The sequence below is a fragment of the Solea solea genome, chromosome 2 (assembly GCF_958295425.1).
Source record: "Solea solea chromosome 2, fSolSol10.1, whole genome shotgun sequence".
NCBI lineage: Eukaryota > Metazoa > Chordata > Actinopteri > Pleuronectiformes > Soleidae > Solea > Solea solea.
Window position 1 is genome coordinate 9109589 of NC_081135.1, and position 26848 is coordinate 9136436.

At 42.5% G+C, this 26848-nt stretch overlaps 1 protein-coding gene across 3 annotated transcripts in view; it reads left to right on the forward strand.

Annotated features, from left to right (window-relative positions):
• The window catches only part of nlgn4xa (neuroligin 4 X-linked a), a 94138-nt gene that overhangs the window by 61772 nt on the left and 5518 nt on the right, over positions 1 to 26848 (forward strand). For all 3 annotated transcript variants that reach the window (XM_058622883.1, XM_058622882.1, XM_058622884.1), the window contains 2 exons: positions 23329 to 23514; positions 25828 to 26617. In XM_058622883.1, the coding sequence (XP_058478866.1) occupies positions 23329 to 23514; positions 25828 to 26617 (976 nt within the window). The remainder of the gene's footprint in view (positions 1 to 23328; positions 23515 to 25827; positions 26618 to 26848) is intronic.

Consider the following 26848-nt stretch of genomic DNA (forward strand, 5'->3'; position numbering starts at 1 on the left):
GTATAATAATGTCAGGAAGCTGGAGCCGCCTGTCCAAGCCCCGAAGCTGTCAGTCAGCCCTGCACTGAGTCGGCCTGTTGTCTCTTTGGATCACACTCTTTGAGGCTGAGGCTGCGGCTGCTGAGCTGCTTTTCTGAATAGGAATATGCTTCCTGGCGGCGTTTGCCTCTTCATTTGATGGGTGCAATGCTGCGTCTGTGTCTAGCTGCTGGAGGTAGCAAACCTATCCCAAAAAGACTTTGGGCAGCGGCTCAGGATTTTGCTCCAAATTCCCTCAGCTGGGTCGAAGGGGGCGTGTCAGTGTGGAAACGTTTTATAGATAAATCTAACAGTAATAATGATTCATTTTATTTATATGCACTTTTAAAGGTTAGTCGAAGATGCTTTACATATAAAAAATTTCCAGCTTTGTTGATAAATGGATGTTTCACTTCTCATCCAAGAGGCTTCTTCAGACATTTTTTGATCCATAATTTATTGACTTAATTACATCATGGTTGACTGTCATCTTCAATTCAAATTGAGGCACTTATCTCCATCATTATGGCATCATCACTGCGACCATGCACTGAATAGTGCGGTACTTATAAACTTCACGGTTGATTCCAGACGCAGTTGAACCTTTAAAGGTGGCAATAAAGTAGTTTGCTAACACTGTTATCTCTTTGTTTTTTTAAATTTGAATCAATTGTGTTGTTAAGCAATTACAGCCTCACATATAGAGTCTGGAAACATGGCCAGCAGAGGTTAAGAACTCCCATATTCACCTGGGATTTGCTCCTATCGACCACCAGGACTTTATTGAAGAGTCTGTGGTGAGTGTAGCCAGCAGAGATGCATTCAGTGACCCAGGTGCACACCCACAGCTCTCATGAGCCAAAAGGAAAGATCACTTTCCAGCTCCAACCATCTGGAAGCCCACGTAAACAACTCGATTCTCGCCAGAACGGAATTGAGGGTTAAGAGGTAAACTTTTTTTTGTGTGTGTGTGTGTGTGTGTGTGTGTTCCTGTGAGACTGCAGGAAAAGCAAGCGCTGCCTTGGCTCAGGCCTGCACAAATTCAATCTTATATAATGATGGAGCACTCCGGTGCCAAGTGTGGAGCGCTGGACCACCAGAATGCATCAGGCCTCCATCAAAGACGAGCGGGCTCATTTGCATTTGATGTCTGTGGGGCAGAACGTTCCCCAGATGCAAAGCTGATTAAAGAGTGATGTCGCTCAACAACTTGTGGGCAAAGAAAGTGAAGAGCAAGATGGCTGTCCACCAAGTGGGCCAGCGCCGCTTTGATGTTCTGAAGACACAGGCGTGGACACAGCGGCTGCTGCTTCTCCTCCTAATTAACCTGTCTGAATTCTAATGAATGTGCATGAATATAAACTCCTACACTCACATTAACCCAGGAGGGCAGGCTGGAGGGCAGAATCACTTCATTTCTTCTGAAAAGCCGGCAAAGAACTCCTCTTACTATGAATACTAAGGACGCCGACCAGAATCTGTTAGAATAATAAAGTGATTGTACTCTTATAAGAAAGATCTGCACCAAGATACAAATCACACACTCCCTTTCTGTGTGTAGCTGGTTCAGCAGGTGCGTTTGAGGACATGCTGGAAATGCCAGGCCCTCTATGATAAAACGACGACGTGTTAATGAGAGGTCGGAGCTCAGGATGTCCGATATGTATAAAGCAAATGGAAGAAGTGGTCATAATGTGCTGCTCGCGGCACACAGTTAAGGAACGGTAGTGAAAGCAAGACGACGGGTAATTGTTCAGAATGTGCAGATGAAGGTGAATCTCTGAGGGGGGTAAAAAAATTCAAAAAATTCAAAAAACTGCAGTGAACTTAAAGGAATACTTCACCAATTTGCATTTAGCTTCGTATTACTAGAATATGGAGTAGTATTTTTGAAAAATTCTGCTTCCCAACCTCAGTTTCCCCTGAATTGAGAAATATCTTCATTCTTTCCTGTGTCACGTGCCCACCAGTGACACTTGGTCCTGTTAGCGTAACTGTTAGCAAAGATGGCGGACACTGTTTACATTCTGGGAACGAGGTCCCGTCCCCCCTACGAGTGGCTCTAAAAAGTGTGGAATTAGCAGTTTCAAGCCTCGGACCAAGTGTCACTGGTGGGCACTTAACAAAAAACAGGGGAAACTGTTAAATGTTAATATAGCGCAGTCACCAGCTGTAAATAGAAAGTCAACTTTTCGTGAAAAGGGCTGGAGCTGGTCGACGTTAAGATGAATGTAAATACATTTGTTAGATGAGTACGAGTATTCGTTGAAAACTACAGTTTCCAGTGAAAAAGAGACGGACTTTTAACAGGGAAAAAAAAAAAGAACATATCCATCCTGACTGTCGTAACTATTGGCAAACATTTGGGCCAAACTGCATCCTCTCCTTGAAAGCCTTCAGCCGAGCTGATTGATATGCGTTCCTGCGGATTTCCACTGGCTGCCTCTGCAATTATCACAGCTGAGTGCGGTGAACTGCGGCGGCGTGACAGGTGAGCTCCGCCGGGCATCGGGATATAACACATCATCACTCATCTGAAGCCGTCGGCCTCCGCTGCGTGTGTGGAGGGAATTTTATTCATCAGCTGTGAACCCAGTCGAGGTCAAGCAGCGCCGCGTGGAGGCTAATTGCTGTTTGATTATATTTGGTAATAGTCGGCGTTCCTTGTTCTGTGTTTGTGATTGTGTTTGACTGCGCTAGATGAAGCAGGCGGAGCTGGTGGTCGGGACCCATGAGGACAAGGCTGCCCCAATAATTATGAAACATGCTTGATATTTAGGATTTAAATCAGGATGATTTATGGGCGGCAGATATCTCACCATATGGAGCTGGTGCCCCTGAGACTATGGCCTTCTGCAGCGACCAGGGTTCAGTTCCCCCGGGTGGCCCTTTGCTGTGTGTGTACCATTTTCTCTCTTAATCTGTCCCTTCAATTAAAGGCAAAATGACCAAAGAAAATATGCTAAAACATAATCAGGATGATTTAGTGCTTCTCGAGCAGAACCAATGTCAGATGAGTCAGGCTTTTGAAAATGGCGACCTTGAAACGAGCCACTGCAGTGGCAGCATCGGTAGAAGTGAAGTGCGCACCACGCAGCCGCCTTATTGTTTGTTTCCTGTCCACGCCGTGCAGGTGGTGCGTCAGTGACTTGAATAACATCCTCTAGTGCGTGATGTGTCATTATTTCAGAATCTTCTTGAAACCTATGTGCTGGTATCATCCAATAAGACTGCAGGTGACACCTGTGAATTTCTGGTTGCACGACCTCAAAAATTGTAGTTCTGGAGTTCTTCAAAATGGTATTTCAGATTCTAACCGGAGCCACTTGGTTCGACATTAGATCTGGATGTGAATGTGTGCACGGATCAAATGTGTGCACTTATGGATGCAGAGGAAATGGATAAACATTAAAACCAAAAATCAAGTTCTATGCTGTATTTTTGGGGGTGGAGCGTTGACCAGAAGGACAGTTATTGTCGCTACCTGATCCTTACAGGAAACCTGATTTGCTGCTGAAAGGAAAGAAGAAACTTTTACCCTAACTGCTAAGAATAACTACAAAAATGAAATACTTTCTTTTTAAATTGCCTGAAACTGCTGTAAATTGTTTTGACAGGAAGTAGCTAGTTTCCAGAGGAAGTAGCCACACTTGCGTGGAACAAATTGGCTTAGGTTGCGTTTCAAGATATAATTGCAGTAATTGTACAACATGTGCTTTATGCTCTTAAAATAGTGTCTCAACCAAAATCAGTGAAATCACTTCCTCTACCTTACCACCTTACGTTTTGGTCAGAAATGCGTAGTTTTTGTTGCATTGCAAATGGAATACACACATTTTAGCTTAAATAAGTTTATTAAAATAATGATGATTTTGTAATTCATCACAAAATCATATATATATATGTGTGTGCGTGTGTCACGTGTCCTTTAGTAATAGCGCTTTTATGGCATAATACAAATTCGTCCTGTTTGACAATGATCGACTGCATGAGATGTGTAATGTTCTGGGACGACCAGGATGATGCACTTTGTTACGTCCATGTGTGATAATTATATAAAAGTGGCCTCAGAGGTCAGTGATAATGTGTTTCAGCCGTCTAAGCTAAAAGCGGCTGTAACAAGGACAAAAGATGCTACCGAAAAACTATATGTTGTATTGTATAATGGTAATTATAGCAACGCTAATGCGTCTAATTAGGCTCATTTCCTTTCACACAAGTATGTATATATATATACAGTATATAAAACTGCCCTTTATAGAGCCTTTCATTTCATCCTCTGACTACAAATCAGCTCAGGTCTCCTGAAGAGGCTCGCTTACGTCAGGTTACACAACAGTGTTTTTGAAAATTAATCAGAACCAGACATGCTTGAAACCTAAAGCTGACAGCAGAGTGCGATTGGGGCTTAAATGGAGGCTGGAGAAGAAACTGTGCGCTCAGGAAATACAAAAGCAATTGTTACTACTGGAGATGCCAAACAAATGTACAGTGAGTCCAGCGTTGTCTTTAACGTGAACTGAGCGGCAGCAGACGATCATTCTGACAGGACGTCGACACAGACCATTGGTTTTATGGTAAAGTGAGTAATAAAAAAAATTTATGTTTTTACTGTTCTGGACTTTCAACATGCCCACTCTCTTTTAAAAATAAACCCCCAGCTTTTAACAGTTTATCACCCAAACTAAATACATCGTAAACAAAATATTATACATACTTCATTTTTAAAGAGCAGTATTAATCAGTTTCCTGGCAGAATTCCTGACAGAGCTGATGTTTTGACTTGTTTAATAAGAGTTTTTCACAATTGCTACAGTTTTACGATTGATTATAATGAACATCACTTGTCATATGAAGTCATCTACTTGACTTCATGTTTAGTTCTCTCCGTGTCACTTAACAAAAAAAAAGCCTTCTTAACACAGGTCTGTGTGCTGAAGACAGTTGTTCATGTCGTGTACATAGATTTTGAGTCACGTCACAAAAGTCATTGAATTTCAGGCCCAAACAAAATGACACATAAAGTGAATTTGTCTGTTGTTAAATGTCATCGGGTTACAAAAGGAGGCGGGTGCTCACCACTCTGATAATTAGAATCATTATTTAAGAGTTCACTCAATCACCTTTTGCAGCCTTCCCGAGGCAAAGCGAGGTCTATGTAACTACAGTCTGTGCACTATAGCAAGTCATTCACCATGTTTTACTCATTGCATTGATTTCACACTTTGTTTTCCTGAGTAGGTTTATATCTCTGTCAGCTGCTGCTGCTGCTGCTGCCTGGAACTGCAGTTGAGCTTCTTGCGTTGACATGTTTCCATATCTTTCCAGCATTTGCTTGGTATTGATTACATTATGTAATCTTTTCCTGCTTTGTGACCCACCTCTGTTTATAGTGATTGACTTTTATGTATAGTCATTATTATGTTATTTTATTTATTTATCCTTTATTTAGCCAGGAAGGTCCCATTGAGATACAAGATTATACCCTTACGTTGTCCTCTCTCTTGTGTCCTCTTCTGCTTCACCATCTGTCCTCATGTCCTCCTTCACAACATCCATGAACCTTCTCTGTGGTCTGCTTCTTTTCCTCCTGCCTGGCAGCTCCATCTTGAACACATTTAACACATCAAACATAGATTGAAACACAAAAACAAAGGGTCTTTGTTTATATGTGAACATTTTATGTAATTTACATTCATCTGCATTCATTTCTATGGCATTTCACCTTGAATGTCTTTTAATATTTTACATTTTAGTTGGTTGTGCAGTGCCTGAAACTGTCTGTCCATCCATCCTTAAACCTGTCAGACTGCGCTTGGACTCCACAGTTTGATTTGTGCACTCCATCCGTGGTTCAGGTGGCGTTTCCAGCTGCTCCGTGGCTCGACATAACCAATAAAATGCAAGCCCATGCTTGGCAGAACACAATGTCTATTGGCACTCGTCTTAACCTCTGTGTTTTGCAGTGGAAGTCAGTTTTCTCATCTCCCTTGATTGATTTTCCTGAAGTTAGATGGAACAGCGGGATAACTGAGGCATTTTATGGTGGCGTCTGACTGGCTGAGAAAACACTGGCTGAAGTTTTCTTTGAGAAATCAGCTAATGTGGCTATTTTCTTTCCCTCCCCTCCTGATCTCCGCTGATCTTCCTCTGCCCCACCAGACAGTCTTGATTTTCTTTCTTATCCCCCCGCGGTCTCTCCCCCATCTCTGTCCCTCAGACTGTTTGCTCTTTTTATGGTCACTTCCATCGGCTGGCCCGACTGTCTGCCTGACAAGCAGTCTGACCAAGTATGGTAAGGCTGCAACATGGAGGCAGTCCGCTGAGGAATAGCATTCATATCACCCAAAAATAACATGAATGCTGATGCTATTTTAGCATTTAGATTCAAAAGATGCACCGTGGGAATGATGAAACTGGAGAGATTTTCCGTCCCCGCTACATTCAAGCAACATTTCTGGGAGGAAAAAGAACGCAACACAAAATAGTTTCTAAGGCTCACGGTGCATTTGTTATCAGAAGAATGATGAAATGTTTGAGTGAACATACAGTATATTTGTAAGCAGTGGCTTGGATGACCCGGGGCTAATCACGAAGAGTTGAAACAGTTTAGAGGCTTGTGCTGAATACAGAATTTAGACATGCCTATTAAAATCCACGGAGAATCCAATGGAGAATATGATCCTAATTTTGTCTCGCCATTACGCAGCCTCTTCCAAGTTTACGTTGCTTTCACTCTCTGCGTCAAATTGCATTCAAAACAAATGACATCACGGCACACAGGAGCATTTCCTGTGTCCACACAATAAAAGGCTGATTTTATTGTGTTCTTTGTGAATGCACTGTAAGTATTTTTTAAAACCGTTAACAGCAGAACAATGTCAGAATGAAGCAGAATCAAGTCTAAACATTGTACACACACCACAGCTATACATATAAATGGATGAATAGTCTCCTGCTTGTTGTGCTGTGTTGTGTTGTGTTGTGCACAGACGTGTGCTTTGTCAGCTGGACAGTTGATGCGAGTCTGGCTCTGCGGAGGTTGACCTGTCAGACCCTGATGGATTTGATGGGCAAGCGTTTGGAGGACAGATGGTATGCGGTGAGGTGACAGTTAGTGGACCGCCGTGCGTCTGTGTGCGAGGGCAGCTGACGAACAAGGGGATTTAAAGCCTTGTGACCCAGATCCAGCCTGAGCAGTGGTTTGTGTGTGTGTGTGTGTTCAGTGTTTACTGCTATTGTTGTTGTTGTTGGCTTTCACTGCAGAGGTGTTTACCCGCATATAATACAGGGTTACACATGAATTCTATGATTCATGATATGATGATGATATTACACATTTAAACTATCACTAAAACACACGGAAATCACTTTACCTTATATTTTTGTAAGAAAATAATGTTGATTTTAGCTTCATAGATGGAAGTGGGTGGAGCCTATTGCTCCCCTTGTGTGCAAATCTTCATATACAGAAGAAACTGATGTTATGTTACCAAAAATTATACAAAAACCAGAGCACCAGAGGGGGTATGATATATATCTTGGGTTTTTTGTAGTTGCTAATGCTAATAATGGGTTTTTACTAACATTTCATATTAGAATGATCCCACCCACAACATAATTGTGATTCATGATGTCATCGTGAGACATGAAACAACCATCAGGTTGGAAATTGAATGTGATCTCACAATGTGGTAAGGAACAAAAAAACAGTGGAAAACAAGAATAGGAATTCAAATCTCTACGTTTAAATTATACGATTATGAATCAAGGGGTCCTGGAACGATGCTGACTTGTGGCAAAAATAAATCATCAGGACTGTATGTTGCTGTGCTCGACAGATTTTTGAAGTCACTCGTGAATTATTAATAACCCCCCCCCATTCAACGTTATCTACAAAATGAAAATTTACCAATAACAACTTATTGTGAGGTTTTCATCTTGATGCATGATAAAAATCATATATATATATATATATATATATATACTATACTTCCATCCCTTGTGCATACACACTGTATTATATGTGCTTTTATTGCTTAAACCCTCCTGGGGTTTTAATGCTATGAAAAGGTCTGCAAGACAGCAAATAAATATTTGTAACTGTAGGGACGGGATGTCGGTGTGTATTGGAGCTACTCCCCCTCCATCACTGTCACGCAGCCGTCCTCTACCTGGAAGAGCTGTCACTCTGACGGAGGTCCTTGTCGACTCTCCTCTACCTCCTCCAGCCCGCCATTACCTCCCTGTCCACCGCGGCTCTCCTCGCCACAGTCTGTGGATTTGCGGCACGCGCGCTTGATACCTGTGACAGCTCTGTCACACATCATACACCCCCTGCGATGTGTATGCCAATCGCCGGGCAGAGGAGTCCGAGGAGGAGCCGAGGCACAGCTGGGGTCAGAACGGAGCGCTTGTTAAGCCTCTCCACAAGGTCCGCCCGTCGCCGCCGCAGCCTTAACTTTCCGCCAATTTTCCTCTTCGCCGTCTCTGCTGTTTCCCCAAAATGACAAGTATAAAGTGTCGAGACGGCAGCGGGTCTGCACCTCACTCACATCTCTGGAGTGCTGTTGTGGAAAGGGACATTCTCATGCTTTATTCAAGATAAAGAATCAATAACACTGTGAGAGATAAGTGTATGACAAGTAAAAACCCTGCATCAAATCTTTCCTGCAGGATGGAAAGTCAAAGTGGTCAATATAAAGTGGAGCGCCGGAGTTTGCTTCAATGGGGGGGTTACATTTTTAAAGACATGGGGATTGAGAAGATATTATAGAGTGAGGGAAGTGAGGAAATCCCGTCCTAGTTTCTTTTCCATTCCTTTCTTCTGCAGTCGTGTAGAAAAAAGGATGATATTGAAGGGAGATGGTGAATCATTAAAATGAAGAAAGAGAAACAGAGATTTTCTTCCTGGTCTGAGGTCTGAGTGCTATGTTCAATGAAAGCTAGCTAAGGACTGTGTTTGTAGATGGTGTTCTATCCTTATAAACGTTCCCATTGTCATCATCAAGTCATATTAGTTTGTATGCAAGTGTGTGAGAACATGAGTGTGTTTCTTATACTTGATCTGTAACGTCAGTAGACATTTCCCTCGAGGAGTTAATGTCTCATTCACTCGCGTCACATCTTCTACAACGTAACGTGACGTCCGTTTAGTTAATTATCTTCCCATTTAGAGTCAAATACACTGTAAAGCATGGCATGGGAAAGCTCTGTGGATGGGAGCGCTTCCTGGACTCACAGGAAGTTGGTTGGAGGTGCTTTTGAAGACACAAAGTCCTTGAAAACAACAAGGAAGAACACGTAGGATATGTATTTTACGGAGTTGGACATGGCTATTTCATTACATTAAAAAGCATTTAAAAAAAAAAACTTTAAGGTTGAACTTAAAGGTCCCTGCAAACAATAATTGGTCAGCCACAACAAGCTGTTCCACTGCGGTGTGCCAAAAACACGACTATGGCTATTGTTTACAACAGAATTGTGTTTTTAAATTGTCTTGAAATATACAGTACAATATATAAAATGATAAATTCTACAACCCGGAGTTCACTTTACTCTCTTCACTTGGATGCACCTTCGGGTACTAGTCAGTACAGTACCATAAAACATTGTTGTGGCCCAGTGTTCAGTGACTACAGCAAAGGCTAGTACTGCTTACTCCCCACCTTCCTGTGCACTTAGATTTAATTGGATGTCTGGTTTTTGTTGTTGGGTTATTTGCAACCTCATCAGAGACACTCTGTCACATTAAAATGCCCACATGCACTGGCACAGTATAAATGAAATAACTGGAAGTCCAGAAGTTCCAGAAGTATCCTGAAGGTTAGCTTTTATCCGCCAGTATGACTGAGTGACTTCTTCACCCCTTTTTTTTTTTTTTTTTTTTTAAAAAAGCCTGTTTCCCCGGAGCCATCAAGCACAGAAACATCTACATGTTTCATTTAAGAAATTTATTCCTCTCTGTGTGCCCTCATTCCGTCCTCTGTGGAACGCAGATCCACCATGGCTGGCTAGGTTTTGGGAGCAATTTTAAAAAAGAAAGTGGGGAGTGGGGGGGGGGGGGGGGGGGCTGACATCTCCACTCAACTCATGGGAGGTGGTGAGAGTGGGTGAGTGTTGGAGGGGGCAAAGGCAGAGAAAAAGAACCCTGCAGGTCTGCACCAGACAGACACACGGTGGCCGCTCTGATGGTTGTTAAGCGGGAGCTATAGTCAAAGACTCTACATCAAACATCAGACCTGTCAGTCTCTTGCATTCTCTCGTAAATGATGATGATGATGATGGTGATGCTTTAATGATGTGGGTGTAGGAGCAGCACAGGCCCTGCCCCGGGCACGCTGTCAGGCAGCGGTAGTTGAGTCGAAGAGGAACGAAAAAAGGAAGTAGCCGTGTGACTCAGAGCGACACACGATCAGAGTCCGACAACTCTGCTGACATTTATGAAGTGACAGACGGTCACGGACGCGCTCCTCACTCACTAAACAACGTTTGCGGTTTATGATTTCAAGGTGATTTGTGCACCTTTTTCTGATACAGAAAGTGTTTGCCTTTATCCGCGGTCCCCGCTGCAGGAGCAGTGCTCGCTGACATGCAACTATCAAACACGTTGTGTCACACTGGTGTGTGTAAATCAGCTTGCGCCTGCACAAGCAGTGCTGTTTTTAGTCCGTAGCCGCCGGCGTCTCCCGTTGTCTCTCTAATGCTCTCTAAAGAAAATATAAATAAATGAAGCTTCTAATGAGAAGAGACAGGAATGAGTATATTAGAAAGCATGTATGTGTTTGTCACTGACGACATGGCTGCCAATGGGTTGCGCATTTTTCTCCCTGCTAATGTTGTTCGCCTCCGCCATCCACGTCGTGTGAGCGACACGAGGCGTGGCATGAGTTTTCTTCTTCTTCTTCTTCTTCTTCTATTACGGCGGCCGGCGCTTACTGCCCCACATTAGGGGGTAGCAACTGTGCGTGTAATAACGTAGACCTAACTAATCGATTTGAATCGACTCCAGTCACACTCTTGCACCAAAGTCCAAAGAGAATATCTGCTTTTTTGTTCGCTCACAGGTACACTGATACTACTGGTCTGCTGCTATCTCGGTTGGTACAACACTGAAGTCGCAAAATAACACACTTGAACTTAGTGACGGAGTCAGCAGAGAATCAACAACTCTTGTGTTGCCAGGTTGTGAAACTGCTGATTTTCTCCACGGACTTTGGTTTGGAGTATGAGCGTTTTTTGCAGTCAATGTTCTCAGTTGCCAAGGTCACGGTGATTCTGAGTGAACAATCGATTTGCTCGTTTGTAATAATTAGGTGTGTTGCGAATTTCCTCAGTTCCTTAACGTTCACCTATTGAGCCTTTAAAGTTTATATATTAACAAGCTAACTGGCTTTGTAACATATTAAGTTGTGGGTTCGACATTTTGATTGTCCTTCAGCGTCCAGGTTATCCCGAGAATACAAATGAACAACGGTGCATGCGACCGCTGCGTGAGGTGGACTTTGAGCCGCGAGCGCTTCCATTACACCCGGAGCAGCGGCTAATGAGACATTTCAAGTCGAGAGCAAAGTCACTCTCTTTATTTACTTACCGCACAATACCTCGCGTGCTGTAACGGCATCTTTCCCCCCTCCTTAAAACGCCTTACAGTGTGCACGGCTGCTTGTGCCCGTGAATTGTTTGTGCAGTTCTGCAAGCTGTGCAAATGTCTCCCCACGGATGTCAAATAGATTCTAATTAGCTCTGCAGAATTTAATGAACATACGCCGGTGGATCACTGGGGTAGCGCCCCGGCTGAAAAGATGTGTAACCAATCACACTTTTCCACAGTTGAGAGGAGCTCGCTGCAGCAGAATCTCTCTGGCACATTCCCACCTCCCTTTTTGTCAACGACTTTCACTGTGCTCATGCAGACCATGAAGCGTTTTTGCTGAGGGCAGAAACGGGCTTTAACTCATTTCAAGTTTGGCTATTCTGTATCTATTGTGTGCAGTTGGTAGCGCGCTGGTGGATCACAGGGAGGAAGGTTGCTGGTTTGAATACTGGTTTCACCACGGCTTGCCTCTTTGGGGTTTTTTCACGTTTTCTCCACTGGTTTATGGAATACTGAAAAAACTTACTTAAGTAACAGAAGTACCTCACCAGAAAATGGCCTTGCTGGTAGTTAAAGTGCAGGAAATTATTAAATTAAATTGAAAATACATCTTAATGTAAGAATTTTGACAGTAAATATGTTTATTTACAACCTTAAACATGGAGCATAAATAGCCTGAATTATAGCCTGAAGGATTTTAACCCTTGGACACCAACTTCTCCAAATTGTTTATTGTAAATTTGTTTTATACTGTTCAAATGTCAAAATTAGCACGAAAAAATCTGGTCTTCATATATAACTACAATGTTTTATTTAAATACAATCTTTTGTTTTAGTTAATACACTATTTCAACATGCAGTACATTGTAAATAACTGTCAGATATTGAAAGTTATTCTGCAAAAAAGGGGCGAAAGCGCTTAGTTACAGGACATTTTCTGGTTAAAATTTTGAGGCTTTGGTGTTAAGGGTTAAAAACAAAAATCCATTGGTTTCCTCCCTTTCTCCCACCTACTGACTTCCCTGAACCTCTCTGTCTAATTTTCAGTGACTATTTGCCAGAGTTTGTGTCAGAAATTGGCTTTAATCCATGTAAAAAGATTTAGTTTCACCCCCATTTTAAATTAAATGCTTACAACAGCTCATTTCTCAGTTGATTACCTTCTTAAATGTTTCATTTTACCACACTGTACCTTTAAGTACACAATTATTATTGTTATTATTTTAGTGTCTTATTCAACTGACTCCAGCTCCAAACATTCAAAGGTAGAGTTTTGGTGGAGAACGAGGGGAAGAGAGTGAATTATTTTTTTCCTCTTCTGTTCCTTTTTCATATCCTTGATTTCCACATTCATTTACCGCCGTCAAACCCATTTTCAGCTCCCGCAGCCAAATGTCACAGACCAGTGGACACGCTAACCCTCAGACACCTGCAGTCACCTCGTGTCCCTGGTGATTCGATTTTTAATCACGTAGAAAAGCATCAAATCCATGTCTTTGTGCTCCCGAAATCACCGTGAAGATCTTCCAGGTTTTCCAAACAAAAAGGGCTCCGTGGAGCGTGATTATATTTCAAGCTGCTGTTAACATGCAGCCGTGGTACACACTAAGAAATCAGATTTCACCTTACTTGTCAGGTTTCAGTTTTAATAGAACAGTCTGACATTTGTCCAAATACACTTGTTGTATCCAGTGTCAGAGCAGGAGATCGATATCAATTTAATATACGTGAGTCCTGCACATTGATCCAGATCCAAGGTGTGTTTTAAAGGGATAGTTCGGGGGGGGGGAGACTTGTCCTCACTGACAACAACAAACCTTTTCTTGTTTGTTTATTGCTCACACTCCTGCACCAGGTAGAAGATGGATGGAGGAGAAGTCACCAAATATAGATTTGAACCTGGGTGGGGTTAAAAATGGATCAACAACTGTGCCGTGATGTAAAAATCACCTATTTCCTCTATGGACTTTGAGTAAGCAGCTTACAAAATGACACGAAATTCATTTTCCAGTTGAAAAGAGTCGCCTAGAAGCGGCAAAGATATTCTAAAGATATCATAGACTTATGTGTTTTTAGTATTTGTTTAACTAGCCTCCATCTTCTCTACGCTCATTACTCAGTATCCATAATAACACCAGTCGTGCATGCTCGTCGTTCATCCATCATTTCTGTTGACCTGAATCATCTATAACAGGCACTAAAACTCAGTTCATTCATTCCACTTTCAAAATGTCCATCTGCTTATTTTAACCATAAAAGGGCCAGAAAACGTCCTGTAGAATAACTTTCAACATCTGGCAGTTATTTAGAATTACCTGCATGTTAAAATAGTGTATTGACAATTTAAAATGTAGAAAAACAAACATATTTATTGAGTGTTGTGTGTTGAATTTAAAAATTGCAAAACATGACTTACATGGTTAAATAAAGGTAAAATAAATAGTTAAAAGGTGATATTAACAAACTGACATTAACAAAAAGGGCTAATATTGCACCCTTTCGTTGAATCTAAACAGCACGTTTTGATCATACCAGAGCGGTTCTGTCACAGACACACAAGTGCGCACACACACACACACACACACACATACTGTAGATGTGTGTGTGTTTGTGCTCAAAGCTCAAGCCTCGCAGAGATCACAAGAAGAACTCACTCTTCATTCCCTTTGACGCTGAGAAAATGACATCTCTCCTCGTCAGAGTAAACAACCAGTGTGACGGGGAGAGAGAGCCGAATTTCTCGCCGAGAATGCAGAAAAACACTGTTTCTGTGTGCGAATCTGAAAACATGCCCCAAATAAATAGATCAGATCGGCGTCCGTGTTCGGCTGGTGTTGTGTGACACATTAAGGGGAGAATTTATATGAGCGGTGAAGCAGCCTTGATTGTGACTTATTTATTCGTTGCATCTATTGTTAGTTGCTTGTTTATTACGCTCGTAAAAAAAAGTGACTCGGGATGACCTTACGGATCATTTTTGCTTTATGGAAAACCTTAATCCGACCATGAATCTGCTGCGTGAGACATAATCAATCACTGTAATATAGATTTAGCTTTAATGTGTTTCTTCCAGAACGCACCACTAGTTCCGACGCGGCGGCTTCACTAAAAATGTCACGTTATTTATTGTTTTTCCGCCTGAAAACATTTCATTTCCCACATTTGTTCTGAACGTGTCCAACAAGAAACGGCGGGAGCCAATGAAATGGCTGCAAGGCAAAGCATGTGACTGCTTTATTCCTACCGCGTATCAAGTAACTGTTTATATCCGTATTGTCAGCGTGAGATACAGTGCTTTACACATTTGAGAAGCTGTGGGTCCAGCTCTCTGGCTCCCTGCTCTAGTCTCTGTGTCCCCTGACGAGACAACTCAGCACAGATTGTTCCTGGCGGCGGTGACGACTGCGCGTGAGTGACGTGTGATGGGAGCCAACACGGCGCTGTACGGAAACTGTTTTTCTCCACTTGGGCAAATGAAGGATACACTTTTTTTTATTATTTATAATATATAAATCGTCATATTATATTTACTATTTATTTATTTTATTTTTTCCACATCTTTTACTCGTAAAAGTCGACAGTATCTTGACAGTAAAGAGCAGTGCAGGGCTTTTGTTTTCTTTGAAGGGCGTCGACTTTTTGTCAATTTTTACATTTTTATTCAATCCCAATGATCAATTCACACATTTATCTCTGGAAGTTAGTAACAAACTGTATATTTTTGGGGTGAAGTTGCGTCTGATTAACATTATCTTGAACATTTGCTGTGAAGTCATTGATCCAGGAAACACCGAGAGAAACAAACCTGTCTGCTGCATCTTAAAGAAGAAGAAAAAAAATACCCGTATAAATGTGAACATAACAATATTAAACCCCAGGAAAAGAGTTCCACAAAGACATGATGAATCAAGGTGTAAAGAAAAGCTCAATACTCGTTTGGTTTTCGCCCACGTGTTGTTTCTCTTCTCTGAACTTTACGTGACGAGGCCACAGACTTGGCATTTTAACAGTGACTCTGCAGGAGAGGACTCCATTTTCCGCCTCCCCCCCCTCATCCTCCAGCTTTTCCTTTTGTCTCTCCGCCACCAGAAGTAACTAACAGCGCACAGTAATGGAGGGGAAAAAAGTTTAAGCCGTCCCATTAACGTGGTAATTAGCTGTGTAATAAAGTCACAGCGAGACAAAAGTGCAGTTTGTTGTTAAACATGATGGATGGCGTTACTCGAGGCAGTGCTCCGTCTTTGCCAGCTCTTCATAAAGGATCTCTAAGAGGAACCTGCTGTAGTATTTTTATGGTAAATTAAATTGTTTGCTGCTGATGGAGGGAGGAGGGAGGAGGGAGGAAATGACACTGGTGCTATTCTCTGAAATCCCCCCAAAAATATGGAACGCAACGTAGCCAACCGCGGCTAATCTGCAGCTCAAGTCAAGGAATGTCCACGTTTGTCTTTTTCCCTCTTTATCATAACGTGTCGCCGAGTGTGACCTCGCTCTGCCACATGATGTGACCGCGGTTTGGCTCTGACAGCTGTGGTGTGTTTGTCTGGCTGCCTCGCTGTCAGTCAGGGGAGGTTCTGTTAAACTCCAGATGTGCCCGCGCGTCTGCGTAACGCCCCGATTACAGAACGCAGTCACGAGAACATGCTCGACTTTGACTTTCTTCTTTTTCACCTTCCCTCGCCGCTGAAGTCGGTCTAAACCCCGTGAGCGACTTGGCGTGTGACACTTTCCCACGTGAGCTGAGTTGACCTTGCTCTGCTTATCCCAAACCGTTTCCCTTCCCGAAGATAATTAACATTTCATGTGGTAGCTGCAGGAGAGATAATCTCCTGGACAGGGAACACAATTAACTACTATTACCATCACGTTGTGAGTCTGCTCTGCCTCTCTCTCTCCATAGACTAGGAAGACAAAGGACCTGTAACGTACAGATTATTTCCTTGTGTCACTCAATTTGTAAGACTATAGCCATTTACTTCCTGCCTGTTAATGCAAATCTCTAATCAGCCAATCACATGACAGCAACTCATTCAATGAAGACATGGTGAAAACGACTTGCTGGAGTTCAAACTGAGCATCTGGTCTGAGTATTTCAGAAACTGCTGATCAACTTGCATTTTTATTTTACGCACCACAATCTCTAGGGTTTTACAGAGAATGGTTTGAAATAGAAAACATCTCCAGGGAGCTGCAGTTTTTGGGGTGAAAACACTTTGTGGACACCGGAGGTCAGTGGTGGCACTATTATCACAATATGGACCAAAATCTCTAAAAGCAGAGGTGTCAAACATACAGGCCAGGGGCCAGAACTGGCCCGCCAGAAGGTCCAATCTGGCCCACAGGATGAATTTGTTTAAATTCCACATTACGATTACAATCTAATAGTAATGTCAAATACAATATTTTTCACTTCCAGATACCTGTGACTAAATATTTGTGCCTTTATAGATCCAGTGGTGATGTGTAAATGGTAAATGTAGGCATAATATTGTTGAAATTGCACTTATATTCCATATAGAAATGTCATGTTCTGTAAAATAGATACTTTCATTAAATGCAAAACAAGGAGTTATTGTTCTTCATAGGTTATTCTGCTATTATTTTACTGGTCCGGCCCACTTGAGATCAAATTGTGCTCTATGTGGCTCCTGAACAAAAATAAGTTTGACAGTTCCAGCAGAGTCAATGAAAAATGAAGGCAGTTCTGATGATTAAGTGGCGTGAGTGTTGTAAACATGAGTGCCATAATAGAAACTCACATTTTTGTCTGTTTCTTTTCAAAGAGTATGATATAATCTTATATTTTATTTCCCTAAACACATGCATTGAGGTGCTTGTAATCCTGCTGGATCGTTGTCTATCTACAGAGCAAACTTTGCCATTTTCCCCGTGTCATGCGCGTCACATCCACTGCTCCGCTGTCACCCGATGCCGCGTCTCTTTGAGCATGAAACCGTGTACAATAAAACCCTGACATTTGCTGTAGATAACACCGATGTTATTTTGTAGGACTTTAAATTTCAACTCAGATCCTCGCCGCCGATTAAGTCAGTTCATTTGACTCTGGTGTTGTCGGGTGGAAATCCGCTGTGTGTCTCTGGAGCTACAGTCAGCGAGGTGTGTGGGTTCAGATGCTGGGAATTAATCACATTAAAGGGTCACTGCCAATTTCAAAACTGGAATGATTTCAACATGTTTCATTAATTCGCCAGGCTGTGCTGCTCTAAAACAACAGCAACAGTTAGTGGTACATTGTTGTGGAACACATCCATCAACAACCTCAAAAATAGAATGCATCTGGACTGTATGGTGGTGGATATAGCAGTGTATTATAGAGAAAAATGGGTCATTATTGTTATTATTATGTCAATCTTTTAAAAGTTTAACGGGTTTTTTTACGAATAGAAACTGAAATTAATGTCGCTTTGTAAACCACTTAGTCTCCACACCAAAGCCCATAGACGAAATTGTGGATTTAACTTCACAGTGCACAGCAGGAGTTGAATCACTGAGATAACACGTCTTACTTTGTGAGTTTGGTGTTTGAAATTCTTTACTTTGATTTAAATAGGTCACGCAAACTTACCAAATGAGGTGGCAGTTAACCAGCCGCTCCTGTGTCCCCTGTGAACTAAAAACACTGTTTTTCTTTATGGACTTTGGTGCAAGAGAGTGAATGGTGAAAGGAATATTTCACCACTTTGTATTACTAGAATAGGGGTAGTAGTTTTGAAAAATTGTGCTTCCCAACCATAGACACTTGGTCCTGTTAGCGTAGCTGTTAGCAAAGATGGCGGACACTGTTTACATTCTGGGAATGAGGTCCCGTCCCCCTACAGGTGGGTCTAAAAAGTGTGGAATTAGTGTTGCAGTTTCAAGCCACTGGTAAAGTATTAAACATATCATATACTTCATATTACAATATAAGATACCAGGTTTAGATTGTATTAGATGAACCTTGTTTTACTCATTGGGAGCAGGTTTGACCGTGAGCGTCCGTGTCTCAAGCTAGTTCTTGTCACTGCTCTATCGTCTAATATGTCCGTATTCTCTATGAGCAGCCTTTATGTGATATTATTCTTTATTTTTCTAACAAGAAACATCAAGCACGTTGTGGTATGTCCTTGAGGAAAGGAGTTTTCACGCGTTTATGACAGTAAACTGTAGTGTGTGACAGAATAATGTTTTGTTTGGATATAGTGGGATCACAGTGATATAGCATATACACGTCACTCTCCACTATATACCGAACATATACATGTCAATCTTGTTTATGAATGTCACATATATTCCTGCCAAGCTTCGGGCATAAATCTCAGGACTGTGGTAAACGTCTGTATTGACATTATTACAATACCCCGATGAATTTTAATACCCCACATACACATTTGTGTCCCGTATTCTAATTTGTCAGAGAAAATCGACCGATCAGTTTGCTGTGTTTTGTCTGCATGACGGATCAAAGTGTCCAACCGGGGGGGGGGGAATAACTTGAAAAGCCCGAGACAGAAGATGTGACACAGCCATAATAATTCGGTTCACTATCTGAGAGAGGATCTCATTGTTGTTCACAGATAAGGGTTTTTGCCGTGTTGTTGGTGACATTGTGATCTCTCACTGAGCCCAGAGGAAGCGCTCCATCATCAGCAGTGCTCCCACTGCTCTGGGAGGAAAGCAATAATAATCCCCGCTCTGCACCCCCACACCTACCTGTGTATTAATGCTGCCTTGACAGGGACTGAGAGCTTAATGTAGGTCAGTCAAGAAAAAACACAGTTGTCATGAGCAACGTATTTGGATTGATTTGTTTTTGCCATTTCAACTATAATATACTATGCAATATTATAATATACAGATACAGATCGTAAACGGTATTTGTCACTGTTTAGATTGGAGACGACTTTGAAATGTAAGCGAATTGGATGCAGAATTCATATTTACTTATGAATCCAAGCTGAAAGAGAAAGACATTGAACGTTAGAGGTAACTGATGTGCTTTCTGAAAAAGAATATAAAGCTGGCGCGTCCTTAAGTGAACTTGTTTTTTGTATACGAGGCTCGAGGCGCTGCATCCTTTCACCAAAATACAAACGACAAAGTCCTTTCTCTGGGAAAGCACAAAGAGTTTCATTTCAAGATCTCTTTGAAAGCAAAGCAAGTCCAAGTGTTATTACTGCAAGACATTATGCAAGCGGCTGTATGTCGATGTAAAGTGAACCTGTGAAAACCATTTCGTTAAAACGCTACCTTGAAGGGCAGACATCATTTTCATCAAATGAGTTTTGAATGTGAACCATTAAGAGTGTTTTTCTGGCTTTGTCAGTCTTTTGAAATAATGACCTTGTCAGTAGAATGAATTGTCGTCAGAGCACCAGCTCGAGCCACACTGCGTCACAGACCGCCTCTCTGAATATAAAAAAGAAATCAAAGCAATTTAACATTTAGCACATTTATATGTCATGATTTTACATCTTCGTCTTCAAGAAGAGTGAGTCTAATTTCAGAGGCTTGTTGCTCATTTGATAGGGATGTTTTTCACGAGGTGTGGTTGTGCGGTGACTGTCTATGTACATGAACTGCCTATATTTCATCTGTAATCTTTCTTTATTCACTTTATCTGATATCAATAATCTTTTTTTACGCTCCACCAATGAACTTCAATCTGCGTATCTCAAGAAAACGCAGTGTTAAGACGGTAACCCGTCATTTATTTACTAATTTGATACTGTCCAGCAGTCTTTTACGTAGAGAAACCAGGCGGTCCCTGAAATTAATGAGAGGACAGTGTAGAGAGTGTGAGGAGAGCAGGACGAGAGTGGACACTTTTAAATGACAACCGGATAATTCGGGGAACTAAGAAATAAATGGAGTAAAGTAGCATAGTTTCCACTGCATGGTGAAACCTACAATGTGACAAATACAGCGAACTGAGACCCCTCAGGTCCTCTCGCTGCGAGGGAACGACGTGTGCACTGGTGCAATCACTGAATATACTGTGAATGAATCAGTGAACGGAGCCTGCTCGTACCACACTGAGTGACATTCAGCAGCTTAAACTGCCAGAATCGGCCTCAGAAAATACAAAAACGACAGCGAAATAAGTGTGGAGCAGTTAAAAATCCGGAAGACGTGCGTTAATCTCCAGCATTTAGCGAGGACATTTCTAAAATCTCAATATTTAACAGAGGAATCTGGTGTATTTAACTTCAGCACTCCTGAAAGCCCGGCGACTGTGAGCCAAAACACAACCCATTCAGCAAGGGAACGGTGTGTACGGTATGCCCTGCTACATGTGCTGTGAATGAATCGGCCTATACGAGTACACATGAACGTAAACCGCCAGTATCAGCCTCAGCAAATCCAAGAACAATGCAGTTAAAAAGACTTAAACAGCCCCGAAAACACACTGGTGCATTAGGTGATTCATTCACCGATATGTACACTGAACGTGTGCCCTGAGTGATATATATATAATAGCACAGGAAGCACTGAACGATTCGGTGAACACATCAACAAAAGGAGCAAATTCTGATGATTCAGTTCGCCAAAAAGAAGTGCCTTTTCCGTCACTAACTAACTGTCACTACTCATTTCTAGTCTGAAGTCTCTTTGGTTTCAGATACGTCTGTTCTCGGGGTGTTTGTCCACAATGCATCTCTGGGCGATAGAATTTAGCATGCGCCCTATTTTTGGAATGCTGGGCTTGAAATGAAGCTTTGACTAATCCTCACACATCCCGGGGAGCACCTGGAGGGCGCGCATCTCTCCTCGCCTGCTTTGTGGTCAGGTTTGAGAGGAGATGGGGGGGGGGGGGGGGGGGGGGGGGGGCATGGAGGAGGAGGGGGAGCAGATGAAGAATGAGAGAGACGGTGAGGGGAGGGATAGGTGGAGTGAAAAGAAGAGAGCAGTGCCAGGGGCCTGTTGGTCATTTTACAGGGTGTCTGATGCTGCCAGGGGCCTTGTAAAAGCCCCCCCCCCCCCACCCCCACACCCCTGCCCTCTATCATCGCCTCCACCTCCCCATGACAGACTGGATCTGCTCTCTATCAAACAGCCACAGGCTACTTCTCCCATTTTTCCTCCTTTCTTACCCAGCTGCCCTCATCCTATTTGTCATTTAGACTGCCTCAGCCTTCCTCTGCTCACAGAGACGGGCTGTTGCTTCCAGGTTTTGGCCGCTCAGCTCTTGAGTCTGGCATGGAGGAGCCACCATATACCACCCCCCCCCCCCCCCCCCCCCCCCCCCCAGTGGCATCATTCAGAAAGCCACTTAATGGGTTTAGGCGCATTCGCTAATTTGTCAACAAGTTCTGGATGTGGAGCTGACGACGGGTCTGGCACTTGAGTGGAAGGGTCTCTGCTGGCCGACGATTTCCGGAGCCATGGGTGAAATCAAATTAAAAGACCCTCTCACTTGGCTTTTTGTGTGGTGCTGGAGCTTAAGGCTGCAGAGCTTGTGCTCTGCAAGGACCAAGATTATTGGTATTGTCCTGAGTTCTCATGGAGATGCATTCAGGCGGTTTTCGGTGCGGCAGGGAATACAGTTTCTGGCAGATACATTTGTTTTGTTAAATCAGATCTACTGTCCATTTTTTTTCCCCACATTTCCTGTCTTCTTGAATGCTTGTTCATATTTCAACATCTTATCGTTGCTGCTGTATGCAGGATTATAGAAACATGGTTGATTGCTGAGTCTGATCTGCTAGGATGATAAAGGCCTCTCTCTAAACGCTCTGCCTTCTAAACGGAGGCTCAAGTTTTCTGCACATGCTTGGCACTCGCACACATGAACAGATGAGGAAAAGTAAAGGCTGACACTTTATGTTCTGATATGATATGCTGTGTGTTCTATTGGTGCAGAAGTTGGTTCTTAGTCTCTCACCAGAAGATCAGAGACACTAATTTCATAAACAACATTTGACCTGAGGCAATCCGTTCATCTCTGAGACTCTCTCCTACCGTTGACACACTTCATCGTGTTTCTTGTCTGTGAAGGCAGCCATTGCTGATGCTGCACTTTGTAGTCTTTCCACCAGAGAGACTTTCGTGCATGACAGCCAACAGGAGATTGGTCAAAGTCTTTAGCAAGCAGCCAAACTCCCCTTAGGCTGGCAACAGAGTCGATGGGAGCTTTAGAAATCAATCCATTTACATTATGCTAAAAGGTTATTATACAAATATTGATCAGTCGGGAGAAAAATACAATGTGTACCCCAGCTTAAAGTGCAGTTTGCATCTTTACATGTGTTTAAACTTTCATCTTTTGAATCCAGGTTCAAATATAATGTTCCTGTGTGGCTTTGATATGCACTCCCTTAGTGTTTCAGTCATTTTCTGTGATAACCTCAACACTATTTGTTGGGATCAGCTCAAAAAAGCTCAGTAATATGCCATTTCTGAATATGCAAGCACATCTCTGATGTAATAATGGTAATACACTATACTACCTGCTGTTTTCCTAAAAAAAACAAAAGACAGCAGACCAGCCAGATTAATTCAGATGAGAGCCATGATCTCCTCTTTATTTCACCAATTTATGCCACTTGAACACTGATGAATGCAGATTAGGGGGATTCCAGACACTGAGACAACAGGAGAATAGAATAGTCTCTGCACTGAGCTTAACCCTCAAGCCTTCATTCAATAAATGTTGAAAATTCCCTCTGAAGCAAAATTGACATCATTTCTTGTCTTGTTTGTTTTCGGTAACGCAGGGTTTCTAAGCACAGGCGACCAGGCAGCCAAGGGCAACTACGGCCTGCTGGATCAAATTCACGCTCTCAGGTGGATCAAAGAAAACATCCAGGCCTTCAAAGGAGACCCGAAGAGAGTGACCATTTTTGGCTCTGGCGCTGGAGCGTCGTGCGTCAGCCTGCTCACACTCTCGCATTACTCGGAAGGTACGTGTTCTCACTCGCAGGCATGATGGGGGGGGAGAAACACAGATGCACTCACACGCAAGAGAGCCTTTTAATCACTATTTACTGCCGTGCTTGATACATGCTTCACATAAAAGAATGGAATGATTGGTAATGATTTCTGGCGTGTTGTTGTTGTTTCTCTCCCTTTATCTTCATGTTAGACAGCTTTTTCAAACTTGACGGTTAACTTTGTGTGTCGCTCGCTCTCCCACACCAAAGTGCAAAGTTCGTGTCACTGTGGTAAACCCAAACTCAGGATTTCAAACAACAAAGTCACAAAGTAACACGTTTGTACCTACTAATGGAGGCAACATTGGATTAACAATATCCAAGACGTGAAATCGCCTGTTTTCTTAATGGACTTTGGTGCAGGGAGTGAGTAGTTTACAAAGTGACACTCACTTCAGGCTCTAGCCGGGGGGAAAAAAAACTAGATAAATAACAGACACAAATCCAATCCAATCCAACTTTATTTGTAAAGCACTTTAAAAACAACAACAGCTGAAACAAAGTGCTGTACATCAGAGATAAATCAAACAAGTAAAATATAAAAACGTGGGACCTAATAGACCTAAGAACTAACAATAAAACAATAAAATACTGTAGAAAGTATTAAAACAACACAAATAAACAAGTCATACAATAAAACGATAAAAAGATAAAAAACGATGTCTCATACTGGGTCGAAAGCTAAAGAGTAAAAATGTGTTTTAAAAGATCAGACAAAGTACTTCATACTTCACAGTGCAGATGCATGTGGGCACAGTATTTGGCAAGCGATAAATCAAAAGTTTAATTTCACGACATTTGTTGCTGCTACTTATCAGATCAATTATTACATCATTTTGATCAACACACGTGGAATCGTAAACCAATGTATGTGTTTATTCAAGTCTGCGTGTTTCACTCTCTCCACATTTCTTTCCCCGCCTGCTTTAAAGGAGAATAAAAAGTAGATGTGAACAGAGTCTGGGTTATCATGCCGCATTTATTGACGTACATTATTAACGGAGGATCTTTTTAAAAAAAAAAAAGACCGGCCAAAAAAACGATTATTGTGGTATTTTCTGCCTCTCGCTGAGCTCCTGCTTTTCACAGACAAATAGCTCTTTGCAAATCAAAAGGCATACAACAGGTAAAGGGAAACTGCCTGACCCATTTGTCAGAGAGAAAAGAAAAGAAAAAAAAAAGTGTTGGATGTGGGGGACTGAATTCTAAAATAAAAAGGCCTCCTGCAGTTGTTGGGCTATTTTTCTCTTTGTGTGGGACAAATACAAAATGCACCTTCCCACTTAAATCTGCTTTATTATCTTGTCTGTACTTATTCCCCCTTTGGTCTTGTGTCGCAGTTATTAGGTCTGTGTCGTTTTTCTTCATCTTGTACAAGGGGGGAAAGAAATGGCTCACTGTACAATTAGATAATGCTCAGATGGGCAGACATCATTAGAAAGAGTCAACAAACACACTGCTTATCAGGCTCAAGTCCTTAAACTCTTTGACTCGAGATTTAGCTCGGTGCACTTCATATCCACGTATTAGAAACAACCTGCAAATGTGTTTATGCAGTTATGAAAGGGAAGAGCAGTTCAGAATGATTAAAAACGAATGATATTTCAACCTGGAAATACCATTCAGGTTGTTAGCCACTTAAAAATTCACGCCAGCTTAAGTCTTCAATATCCTAAGAATCTAGACAGCCTTTTCCAAATGAAAAACCTGTGTTTTTACATGACACTGCACAGGAAAAGATGATCCACTGCTGCCTCCACCAGTACCTTCAAATGTGTTATTTTTGAGAAAACACAAAAGTTACCAAATGAGGCAGCAGTGGAAAAGCTTCCGTGTCCCCATGATCTAAAAACACTGATATTCTCCAGGTTTATCAGAGATTTCATCAGATGAACCTTTTCTTTAGTGGCTAAAATCTGATTTTCAGCTTGGTGTAAACCTCCCTCTGCTTTCTTTCGTTAAACAACTCAACTCCTTTTCTTTGTCTTTTATTTCCAAGTTGTTTTCCTGTCATTCCATGTAAACGTCCAGTAATGTTACAGTTCAATCACAAGCTCATATGTGCTCATAGAGACTTAATCAGTACAATACTGCTGTCAATACATCCTCAGGTTTGCGTGTCGGAGCTCAGTCTGTTCAGGCAGAAAAGTAAAGGTTCTCATTGTTCATTTTTTTTGCATTTAACCAAAATCTCTTTTGCCGTTTCCCACTGCACATTAAACACTTGAGTTTCTGCTGTCAGTATTCCGTGTGTGCGAGCTCTAACACCAGCTCCCATCTCAGATCTGTTCCAGAAAGCCATCATCCAGAGCGGCACAGCGTTGTCCAGCTGGGCGGTGAACTACCAGCCCGCCAAGTACACTCGAGCTCTGGCTGAGAAGGTGGGCTGCAACATGCTGGACACCATCGACCTGGTGGAGTGTTTGCAGAACAAAAACTACAAGGAGCTGATCGAGCAGTACATCACACCCGCCAAGTACCACATCGCCTTCGGGCCCGTCATCGACGGCGACGTGATCCCAGATGACCCGCAGATCCTCATGGAGCAAGGGGAGTTCCTCAACTACGACATCATGCTGGGGGTCAACCAGGGGGAGGGTTTTAAGTTCGTCGACGGCATCGTGGACAGCGAGGACGGCGTGTCCGCCAATGATTTTGACTTTGCGGTGTCAGACTTTGTGGATCATCTGTACGGATACCCAGAGGGGAAGGACACGCTGCGCGAGACCATCAAATTCATGTACACAGACTGGGCAGACAAGGAGAACCCGGAGACCCGACGCAAGACGCTGGTGGCTCTGTTCACAGACCACCAGTGGGTGGCGCCGGCAGTGGCCACAGCCGACCTCCACGCCCAGTACGGGTCACCCACCTACTTCTACGCCTTCTACCACCACTGTCAGAGCGACATGAAGCCCAGTTGGGCCGACTCAGCCCACGGCGACGAAGTGCCGTATGTGTTTGGAATCCCAATGATCGGCCCCACAGACCTCTTCAACTGCAACTTCTCCAAGAATGACGTGATGCTGAGCGCTGTCGTCATGACCTACTGGACTAACTTTGCGAAAACAGGGTGAGTGCTCCTTTTTTCCTTACTCACAGTCGTGTGTTTTCTTTATTTCATTTGTCTGAGAATCTGAATCCAAACGTTCACCACAGAGACCCAAACACACGCAATCATCCATAATCTCCTTGGAAACCATTAAAAAAATTGTTCTCATCTTTATATCAGACCGTTATCATCGAGTACTTGTTGTCTTTGCATGAATCAGTGGTTCACCTTATCTGCTCATAAAGTCATGGG